At 42.5% G+C, this 11,945-nt stretch overlaps 1 protein-coding gene across 1 annotated transcript; it reads right to left on the bottom strand.

Annotated features, from left to right (window-relative positions):
• Window positions 1-6,300: 6,300 nt before the first annotated feature.
• On the bottom strand, window positions 6,301-8,874 carry irx4b (iroquois homeobox 4b; the record flags this gene model as incomplete). Its single annotated transcript, XM_083981802.1, has 6 exons — window positions 6,301-6,884; window positions 6,980-7,133; window positions 7,378-7,534; window positions 7,913-8,025; window positions 8,335-8,523; window positions 8,830-8,874. 6 exons carry the CDS (start codon window positions 8,872-8,874, stop codon window positions 6,301-6,303), a joined length of 1,242 nt encoding a protein of 413 aa, XP_083837928.1.
• Between the last annotated feature and the right edge of the window lie 3,071 nt (window positions 8,875-11,945).

The raw sequence follows: 11,945 nt of genomic DNA, 5'->3' as shown, positions 1-11,945 counted from the left end.
CTGAGTGCACGCTTCTTAATAACTGTTTGTTGAAAGCCCTGAAATAAGAGACTTGCAATATTATCATTCACAATAACATGCAACATGCTCCATAATGAAAAAAAAAAAGTTTTTGTAAAAAAGAAAAAGCTTTATTTGTGGAAAAATTGCGAAGATGAGAATTTCTGCAGTCACGGAGCTGCTGCTCTGTCGACTGCTGGGTTGCAGTTTCCGCGGTGACAGCCAGAGGTCAGCAGTGTCCAACAGATGTGTTATGTCGGTACAAAGAAAGAGTGAAAGGCTCCTTGTTACAGACATGAAAGCCAAGTTCCAGACTTTGTTTCCCGTTGAACAGAACAAAGGTGGTTGTTTTAAACCTCACACTAAAGGGTCTGTTTGTAGTAAAAAAACTTGAAACTGGTTTGAACCTTTAAAAAGCGTCCGGATCAACGTCACAGTGCACATCTGCTGCATTGTGTGCATGGATTTATATCGTCCCTGCCCGAATAACTGATTGCTTGTTATTGCGATGCTCTCATCAATAAGTAGGCGAGATAAGTCTTGTCTTGGTTGTTTACTATAAGGAGAGAACCTTAGCATTCCTTGCGCATCACCCCCCCACTCCCCCCTCCCTTCACAACCACCACACACACACAGTCTGCGCTGTAGAGTCTCGCTCTGCCAAGCCGAGAAGACATCAGGAGGGAGTCGGCCTGATAAGACACAGCAGCGCGGAACAATACATGTTTGAAGAAGATCATATATATATTTCATCAGGCTTATTCTCCATAGACCTCTGCATGCCAAATTGGCCTGCGCTTGGCTCCGGCTCCAGACAGCACTAGCCTGTTCTGTCCCCAGTGATGCAGCCAGTGGAACTGCATTTTCCACACCATGGAGCTCAGGTTGGGAAGAGTAGTCAGGCTCATATAATTGGCCCTGGTGACTCCTGGAAGTGAGGCTTATGCTGTATTTAACCTCATCTATAGTCAGCCCACTTTGGATGATTGAAGGGGAGAGAGGTGCATTGTTAAAATGAGGCAGGCGAGCCGGGTCAGTGTCAGGGAGCTGACTGGTTGGTCTTGCGGTTGGTAAGTCTGAGTGGTTCAGAGGTGGTGGTTGATTGAGTTGGAGGCATTGCCAGGGGCAAAAATCTTCAGATGAAACTGAGCATATGAATTGTGCTGAATTAAACAGCACAGTGTTTTTGTGCTGGATTTAACTGCACTCTTTAATTATTCACTGCTCTTAAACGCAACACCCGGCATAATACGGTATTCCTTAATATCGTATATGACAAAGGTGTTTGAGATTATAAAGGTGGACTGAACCAATTTGCAGATGGACTCACACTTCACAGGTTCAACCTTAAACTGTCAAATCACCGGAGGAGACTATGGCTACATCCAGTTAGCCACTTCCTTCTGCATAATATTAAATAATAATTGCAAATACGTCTCCTCAGTATAATGTGACCTGCACTGTTGGGTCAGACCATCCAGACAAAAATAAGCCCAAATGAGACTGTAATCATATTGGAAACCTCCCCACCGTCGAGCCGCACAATAGATAATGGAGTTAAATGCCATTGAATTCCTTAACACAGCGCCGCTCCACAACAATCACTCAGTCTACACAAAACATCCGCCTCATCGCCGTAATTGCCCTATTAAAATATTTCTCCTTTAAGATGTGTCACAGTACAGACCCCGAGGCTCATTATGGAGCTCCCTGCAGCCAATTATCTGAACCTCCCTGCGCAGGAGCCACTGTGACCAAAAGGGGCTCACAGGCAGATCTGGGAGCAGCCTGTCCTCCTCAAATCCATACTTACTGTATTAGAGGCAAAATAGAAAACTGACCTTTGGTCATTGTCTTGGGGTGACTCCACTCTGCTCCACTTTTGAATCAGGTGACAGAGCTTTTGACCTTTACCATGGAAATAATGACTTGTTCTTGTGCCAGGAGCTCAGAGGGTTACCACGGGGAGCGAGACACCTCTGGCGACATGTGACAGTTTTTGGAGGAGAGAGTTTGCACTCAGCACTTTGATAGCCCCGGAAAACCAAAGTGTGTGTGACAAGACGCAAGAGACTTGGAGCTGTGTGTATAAGTATGCCAGTGTGTGTGTGTGGCTGTGTGTTTGAGTATGCGACAGAGTCACAGACAGTGTTGAAAGGAAATAGGTGTCAGACGGAAGGTGTAGAGGGGAACATTTTGAAGTTGTCAGTACTTCCTGTGTAGACATTCCAGCTGAATATTTTTTTTAAAGTGGAAGTGATTGCAGAAAAAGCGTCACGCAGAATTGAATTAATGATATCAACAATTCATTTCAGCTAAACATTTATAGGTAAAAAAAATAAAATAATCCTGTGTGTCAATTCATGTGGCCAAAGAACCCCTGGTGGTGTGAGCCAGACAAGTAAACAGTGGGTCTAACATTCCCCGACCTGTACAGCAACACACTGCGGCTTAATCACATTATATGGCCCAGGGAGCAGGCCTTCGTGTCAGACTGGCTGTTGAGTGGCTCGCTTGCATATCGAGAGCAGACAGAGGTGAGGTGAGACAAGTGGAGGGAAAGGGAGAGGAGGGGGGGGGCGGGGGTTGGGATTGGAGGATGGGGAGTGAGAGAGGGATGTGGGATAGAGACAAGAAGGGAAGAGGAGTGATGGCTGCCGGACTAAAGGGAGAGAGGTGTGAGAAGCCAGTGGAGCAGATTGAGAGTGTGAGAAAGGGAAGTGAGAGAGATGATTGAAGGTAAATCTCAGAGGGAGAAATCACAATAAAAAGAAAAAACTCACCTGTTAAAACTGGTTTTAAGTCCATACTTTAAACACCTTTTTGAGATGAGCCATTGGAAAACCTTGCTGTGATACTTAATTATTAGTCGGTTTTTGAAATTTAAGTTGACTAAACTTGGACTTTTAACAGATGTTAGTCTGTGCGGAAAGATCCACAAAGTTCAGGGTTCTCTTAAAGCAGCTGTAATCAATATTTTAATGGCAGCAATGAATCAAATTACAATGTGTAATGTGACAGGTTTCCCTCATGTTGATGAATCCTACAGTGAATTGTCATCGGACCGTCACAGCATCTTTCAGCTCTTTGATTTCGGTTTCTGGTCGGCGGCTTTAGACTGTACTGTTCAATCTTACAGCTCTGATAGTTATTGCAGCTGTAGCAGCAGACAGACAGTGAATATAGCCACCACTAACTGATCATAATGGAGTGTTTAGTCAGATATTGAGTTAAATACTTTTTTCAGGAGTTGAAATCAAAACAGAGCAAAAAAACTGGATTCAGGTGGACAGAAACATGGCAACGCTAAGGTTGTGTGTCTGTCTGTCTCGTGGCAGTGTAAATCTGCAGCTGTTACCTGACAAGTTAGCCACATCATCTTTAAAGGTGTGTGTGTATTTATGTTTATAACTTGTCTCTAATGTCCCCGTGTTGTTGGGTTAAAGTCAAGCCTGCTGTCAGTCAAATATGTAAATCTGAACTTTTTTTTTTTTTGATTATTGAAAATTAATGATTGTGCGATACATGTTATCAGGTTTGTGGGTTTCCTTTGACAAAAATATCATTATTTTTGATAGAACCGACTTAAGAAAAAATTTAATACACACTGAAAACAAAATCAACATGGACTTTTTTTTCTTTCTTTTTTTTTTTACAAATATAAAGTTAAAATGGACTAATGTTGAACACTAAATTGGAGTGTATGTGCTGTTGCAGTTTTCCCAACACCCCAAGAGACAAGTTATGTCTCAGACAGCTAAGAGTGAGAACAAGTATAAGCCCACATGTCTTAACCCCATTCAGCACTTAACCAACTCTTATCTGGCTGCCATTCTCACAACACCACAACATCCTCACCACCTCAAGATTTTCAAAAAGGAAACAAAATTGTATCAATTCTGGACCATTAAATCTAGACAGAAAAAAAGAAGAAGTGAAAAATGAGTAAAAATATAAAAAATATATATCTGCAGCCTGCCTCAATGAGAAAGAAAACTTTTCAGAAATAAGAAGTCAGATGTCATTATTTATCATCTTAAATCTTACTTATTTATGAGGCAGAAACAGAATGAAATTCTCGGTTGAATTCATCCTGAATTATTTAATCTGAAATGGTTAATTCCATACAAAGCCCAGGCAGATCCCTCCTCTGTTCTGATAAATACTTTATCACTGTTCCTAAATCGAAAACAGCAGGAAGAGAAAGACGGGAGGTGAAAAAAAAAACTTTTCATTGTTTCCTGTTGTGCTTTGTTTTAGATCGTGCTGCTTTAGATGTTTTGTCGAGTGTTACTTAATAAAATTCTCTTTTTCAAAATGTATTTTTCCTTATAAAACAATGAGGCTTCATGATGCCATCCTTATTTTTTCAGTTTATTTGTGTTATGATGTGTGTTATTGTTTCGTGTGTGGAAAAATCACAGAAGTGGATGCAGATGAGACACTTTCTTAAAATTACTTAAGAGGTTTTATGAGGCATTTTTCACGCAGTGGATTTTCTTGCAGTCTCAGGTTGACAAAGTCAAAAGCCGCCTAATGAAAAGGGACGCATCGCTGATTGCAGCTATATCTGGAGCCGAGGTGGAAGTGGCATCGATTTAACAATTTAGCAGCACCCTCCTCTGTGTGTTTCCATTAGTCACGGCTGAATACCACCCACTTCCCCCCTTTCACTCCCTCAAAACACGTATGCACACAAACACTCACTCTCTCTCTCCCTATCCATCTCTCTCTCTCTCACACACACACACACGCACGCACATATCCAGACTTCAAAGGTAGGCTATATTCCACTATTCCTGAAGATGATTTACACCAAGAAACAGATAACACTCGTGGTTCCAGCACAGTGGATGGTTAATGTAAGGGCACACTCAGAAAACTTTGCCATGCTACAGAATACACCTTTTATTTTTTGTGACTCAGTGCATGTGCAGGCTATAGTGCAAGTGTACAATATTGTATTTTTTTGTGTGTTTGTGAACCGCACAACCTCACTGTGGGGAAGTGTGTGGTGACATTAGTTTGCTCACATTTGACCAATGACGGGGCCCATAAGAGTCTGAAGCCGTAACAGAGTGACAGCCTATGAAAATGTCCAATTCATCATAGATTGCTAATTGATCGTTCGCTAAACCCCATCACCAACCAACAGTTTCCCAATCGTAGCATAGCAACCTTAACTTGGCACGTCACGGGGCGGCATTTAGCTCACTTGGTCGAGCTGCCGCCCCATGTTGAGGCTATAGTCCTCACTGCAGGCGGCCCCGGTTCGAATCCTGCATCGGGCAGCCCTTTCCTGCATGTCATTCCCGCTCTCTGCCTCCCCATTTCCTGTCTCTCTCTCCACTGTGCTATCAATTAAAGGCATTAAAAGCCCAAAAAATATACTTACAAAAAAAAACTTGGCACGACAGCTCTTTCAGCTTGTGGATTTCTCTACATGTCGAAGCAGTGTGCACAAGAACAATACTAGCCGTTTGACACATTCAAAGGAAGTTGCCATTTTTATAGGCAAAAAAACCTTTTGAAAAAAAATTAACATGAACAAAAGTGTAAGTAAGGAATGGATTCAACATAAAATGCAGTTGCTAGCAGACCTAGCTAACCAAATTTGGCTACTATCATGCTAACTGAGGTTTAAGTCCAAAGCTGAGAGACACATCAGTAACTAGCATCCATGACATTAACCCCCTGGTGTTACAATGAAAAAAACAACAACAACAATTCATGACATTTTCCAATGAGGGTAAGAAAGTCAAGGATGTAATTTGAGTTTATGCTAATGTTTGCTCTGCTACCCTGATCTTTATTGTATTTAGATTTAGTTTATACTTCAGCAACCATAACAAACATCACCTGAGATAGCGTTTGCAAAATGTATTGGTTTGTTCTCACTGAAAAAGATGATTATCAGCTATTGAGGGTGCTGATTTGATTTGTAGCCTCAGTCTGCCCCATTGATATAGGCTAGCACATGTGGTCATCAAGTGCATATTTATCTTTTACAAGATTTTTGTTTCGGAGTTACGTAATTGGAGCTACAGATGAATGAGAAGCCTGCTTTTTGCTACCTCTGCTTTACAACCAGTTGTTTCAAAAATGACTGAAAGTTCAGAATCAGCCTGTAACTGTCAACTGTATACTTGCTGTGCAGGATTAGACAGACTGACGGGTGTATGAATAGCGATGCTTGGGGTGGAGCTTAGCGAACGATCACCTGGTCACAACGACAAAATAAACACTTTCTGTTTCAAGTCCAGCAATCTTTGTAATTCCATTGACGATGTGTTGGTTGGACTACAAAGATGATGTAGATCTAACAAGTTCAAAGGATTGTCCAGGTATTCTGCTGTCTATCATGTCATCATTCAAGCCTTTCCACAGCTCAGTCGGTTTGGGCTGCTGGAAAGGGGGACCGTGGAAAACTCCGTCCACCCACTCTCTGAGCGTGGCGACTGGTGACTCCTGTTGCCTGTCCTCTTTGGTGAGCCCCATACTTGATGGATACACAGGAGAGGAGGACCCGGTGGAAGATAACATACAGGGAGGGTACTCTGGCTGCAAGCTGCCATCCAAAGACACAGCAGTGTGTGCGATGGACCAGATTTTGGGCTTGTTGTTTGTGTGTCGAAGGTCTGGGTCAGGATAGAAGGAGGTGTTTTGATGCTGGACTGGTGTGAGCTTTGGACAGTCCGGGGACAATCTCTCTTTTCCATGCAGTTGGTCTGCGTTGTGTGTGAGGTGCCCATGAGGGAGATCTGTGTTTGTGTTCGCTTCATTGTCCTCAGGTAAGTACTGTGGCTTCGGTTCACAGTCGGAGGCATCAGACTCCAGCAGGTCGAAGTCCTCAAGATCGCTCTGCAGATCTGCACACTGTTGATCTGTAATGTAGATGACATTAAGTCTGTGCATGCTGATCAAACATGAAACCATGAAAAAAGAAAAATGCACGTAGATGGATTTATTTCCTACTCACCAGGAAGGTCTTTGTCACTTTTTAGTGGCTTCTCGGCTTCGTCACTGTCATCGTCACAGCCTCGATCATCAGAGCTTTTACAAGCCCGCGGTGACCACGTCACCTTGTTCTCCTTCTTCAGCCTCCTGCGTGCATTGGCGAACCACGTAGACACCTGAGAGAGAGAGGGAGGAGATGGAGATCATCAAATAAGATTTAATACAATCACAGGGAGAGTGGGAGGAAGTTATGAAGCATTGAACGGCAGAAAGAAACAAGGAGACAGAAGAAGGAAAAATTAAGGAGATGTGAAGTAAACAAAAACAAAAATAATGAGAAGAGGGAGAAAAGAAAAAGGAGAGCTCACGCTTATTATTGAGCAGCTGAACTTAAATCCAATGTTATTCATGATAACTCACCTGTGTGAGAGTCATCCTGGTGATGATGGCCAGCATTATCTTCTCCCCCTTAGTGGGGTAGGGGTTCTTCTGGTGCTCCTGCAGCCAGGCTTTCAGGGTGCTGGTGGTTTCTCGGGTGGCATTTTTACGGCGTGAAGCACCGTCAGAGCAGGAATACCTGAACAAAATTGTGACATTCAGTATAATATTTTATTCCCCGTCAGTAAGTGAGAACAGTTTAGCGTGAAAAAAAAAAACTTCCCTCATTTGTTACTAAGTACAGGCTATAAAATAATATATTAACGAGAGAAGCCATATCATAAAGAATAGTAAAACCACTGCTGTAAAACCTGTGCCAATTAGAGACACAAAATCCCAGTGAGGATATTAGTTTAACACTTATATAATGATGCCAAGATATTGAAGAATATGATGTCACTGTAATAAAATGTGAGAAATACTTTTCATCCCGTCCCCAGTAGAGAATCTGATATAAAGATTTTAAAAAAATTTTTAGATGAGGGCAATACAAATAAAAAAGTGTATATTGGCTTACCCATATCTGTCATAAGGATATTGACCAAATGGATATTCATAAGGATAGTAGGCAGGAGTCTGAGATGTCCCAACATGCACAGATGCAGCTCCATCTTTGGGATCAAGTGGCCCCTGGAAGAATAGAAAATAAATGAGTATACACATATTTGTTTAATCAGAATCCTTCAAATATTTCAACACATTTTACAGGAAAGCTCTCTGCTGCTTTTGCCTGAAATTAGTTCATTTACTTTTTTTTCTCATGACATCTGAACATATTTCCATGCATCTTTTTTTTTTTTTTAAAGGAGTCTTCAAATATGACATGGTCCCTGCTTCTTTTCTCAGACTATTCTCGGTACTTGTGCGCAATATGTTTTAATAAGTGTCCTAATGTTGCAAATGATCGTGTTTGTGAACTAGATGAAAAGTAAAACTTACTCTGGAGTAGAGAGCGGTGGCATCGCTGCTGCAAGTGCTGTAGTAACCTTGGCTCTTTGGATAAGGGCCGCTGTAGACGCCGATGCCGGTGCCAGGGGTGAGCTGGTGGGCCGGGGAGCGCAGCACGGGGTGAGATGGAGGCGTTCCCGGCTCCAGACAACCGGCCAGAGAGCTGGAGGTCATCAGAAACTTTGGCAAGAAAAATGCAACGTTGAATGAAAATTTCCTTAAGGGCAAATGCAATATTTTATACAGTATTTTTTGACCACACAAGAAGTTCAAAATTATAGTTTCCATCAAAATAGCCTCTGTAAAGTTTGCTTTGTAGGACCTAGTGAGAACGCACGGAAAAAGAAGCGACTGTAAAAGTAGAGTTGGCATTTGTTAAGAAATAGAGGCGATTGAGTTGTTAGAAAGTATAAGTCTATAAACTATATTGTTCAAGTGTTAAGTTGTTACTTAAATGACAGCAAACATGCTTGAAATATATTGTACCTGCGGTGTGGTGGAGTAGGAGTATCCCAGCTGAGAGTAAGCCATGGCTCAAACAAGATCAAAGAGGCAGGAGCGCAGACCAACCGCATCCGTTACAACTATCGACTTTTCACCTCTGTCACTTGTTCCGAGGGAGTTTTTCCGCTTTGCAACTTTTCAGTTTTAAAATGTTGGATAATCATCTACCACGTTCTCCAAACCGGGGCGCCCAGACCTTTACGCGCCACTCTCATTTTACGCACCGCGATGAGGAGTCTATAAAAGTAACTTCCCTTCCTCCCGTGCAGTTCCGCCTCATTCACCTCGCTGCTGCAGCCGCTACAGTGTCCCCGCTATGTTACAATCCAAAGCGAGTGTGTGTTTGTGTGTGCATGTGCATGTGTGAGAGAGAGATCAAACCATTCATCTCTCTCTGTGATGCGCTCTTTGGTTTTTAAGGCGCGCCTCCCTGACGTCAGACCCGGACACGGAGTGTGTAGCCCGGTGTTCATATCAAGATGAAGAAACTCACCTAATTAATCCCCTCCCAGTTTTCCTCCAGCTCTGATCCTGGAGAACAGCTTCACGCGCAAACGCAAGTGCAACCCCCCCCCCCCCCCCCCCCCCTCCGAAAAAAAGTCCCTAGGCGTAATGAGAGTGTGATCAATTCTCCTTTCCAAATAAAAACACGCACAGCTGCATGTTGCACACACACACATACATACACACAAACAAACACACACACTGGCACTCGCGCACACGTACGCGCAGCGCCATGGCCAGAGGGGGGGATCAGGAACGTGATGCGTTGACACCACATTGACACAAGATGATTGATGACTACAACCTGATATTAGCATAATCGTTTTGCCCTGTAGTTTAGATAAGTTGTCACCACGGAGAAATCTCCCTGTCATCCACATATTCATGAGTGGGGAAATTTCAGGTCTCCTCCAAGCGAATTAATCAAAGAATAAACACCCTCCGCATTCCCTTGAGTAAGCACCTTTACCAGCTGAATAGCTTGTCATGTTTTTAATAACAAAGTCTTAAGCCGTCCTGGGGAAGTGAGAACATTTCTCACGTTTCAAGCCAACTTTAGGCTTTTTATTCCTCTTTTAAAGGTAAAGAAGGATGAAGGTGCACGGGCCGTGGGGAAATGGATGAAGAAGACGTTAGAGGGCGGCTTGTGGTGAATATGTGGCTATATTTGAGCAAAAAATGGCAGAGGTAGTGAAGGCAATTGGTAGACTGACAAGAGATAGAGAGATAAAGGAGTTAGGGACTGTTTGAAAATTATTAAGAGGGGGAGGAGGGTCACAGATGGAGGAATGTTTTTTTTTTTTTCTTTTTAGGGAGGGTAGTCTTGATGTTGGGGGGGGGGGGGGGCAAAGGTCTCCCCTTGGTGATGTATTCAAAATGCGTTATATTATATAATACTTACATATTAACTGTGGATCCTTCAGGGGATGTTTTGAGGAACTGTCTCCAACATGTTGAGCCATGTGACTCAAGTCAATGATTTCACTAACACATTATGGTATACGGCTATAATATCATCTGAACTAATGTATATTTTCCCCAATAGTGTATAAATTATGTACCTAAATTATTTTCCCAATTCCATTAAAATGTATATTTGGCAGATACTTTATCCAAAGCGACTTACAAGGGAGGAATATCACTAAGGCAGTAAGAGACCTTGGTGTAAGTAGCCTACTAATTCCATAAGGGCAAGGAGATCAAAATATAGAAGTACAGTGCAGTGACAGTGTGTGTTCAGTGTGACTGAAGCACTAGATTTAAACACATGACTGTGACACCAGAGTCTCAGGTTTGCAGTGTATACTACCTACGGCTACTGTATGTGGTTTGGTAAAACATTTTAGTTGACGTTAGGGAAACATTGTGGTTTCAGTTAAATATTTAATACACGGTGTCTCAAGTCTCTGTATGAAGAGAGCAGAGGAGGAAGTGAGTTGACGTAGCACAAAGAGAGATGAAGTTCACATTAAGAGAAGAATAAGGTGACCAAACAGGATTTTCACACGTTGATTCTTTTATCAATGACTTTCATTATTGTTACTATGGTGACAAATCTGGAATGTTTATCGCTGGTAGCCTACAGGTGGTATTATTAGGCCTGGTGGATGGCACCATAGATATATAAACGTAGATGCCGCGTTCTATATCTGGCGATACGTCAGCGGGGCCGCCATATTGTGCAGGACACAGAACGTCTAAAGCCTGTGAATATTCTCATTTGTCCAGGTCATTTGTCCAGGTCCAAGAGGCTTCATCAGTCTGATGCGTACATGAACTGATGAAGCCTCTTAGATGAGAGGTGAAACGTCTTCCTAGACAAAATAACCAAGTCCAGTTGCGTTTGATTTAAATTTATTTGGGAATATCTACAGGTCTACAGCTCTAGGTCACTGAATTGATAGACTACACTACAGTTTGGTCATTTCAATTTGCGTGTCTGTGTGTTTTCCTTTTTTATTTTTTATATAATATTAATTTATATGCGGATCAAGAGTGAGCGAGTGAGCAAGCGCGAGAGAAACAGCAGATGCGCACCAGATGCAGATGCAGGTTAGATGTTGATTTTGTATAGGGACTTTGTTGCACCCAAACATTAAGCATATCACCGTGGTGCGTCTTGAAATCCCTCTTTGTCCAAAGCGGGAGATGACAGAAAGAGTCTGAGAACTACTTAATTGAAGCTACATTGTTGCGAGTTGGCTCCGGCGTACAGGAAGCTCTGCGCCGTGCACACTGTTTCAGCTGCTTCTAGGATAATGTAGTTAACGTCCCCAGCGTAAATGACGCCTGTGAATAGATTTAATCAAAATCTGGGGTTACAACCATGGTTACAACGTTTAGAACGGCAGTCCTTTAGAACTTATGCCCTGCACAACATGGCGGCCAGCAGACGCATGGTGGCGCTGTTCGGCAGTATGGAACGCGGCATCTATGTTTATATATCTATGGATGGCACCATTTTAATTGGTCAACTTGATATAAACCTTATTTCTAGAGTTGAAGGTCAGGTGGAGTCAGTTCCTGGTCTAACTGTGGTTGTAATTATACATAATGTTAGCAACTCTTTGTCACAACTTTCTTAATCATGTTAT

The sequence above is a fragment of the Trachurus trachurus genome (genome assembly GCF_905171665.1).
Source record: "Trachurus trachurus genome assembly, chromosome: 11".
In the NCBI taxonomy this organism is placed as follows: Eukaryota; Metazoa; Chordata; class Actinopteri; order Carangiformes; family Carangidae; genus Trachurus; species Trachurus trachurus.
The sequence above is the reverse complement of the archived record's forward strand: the minus strand, read 5'-3'. Positions and strand labels throughout refer to the sequence as shown.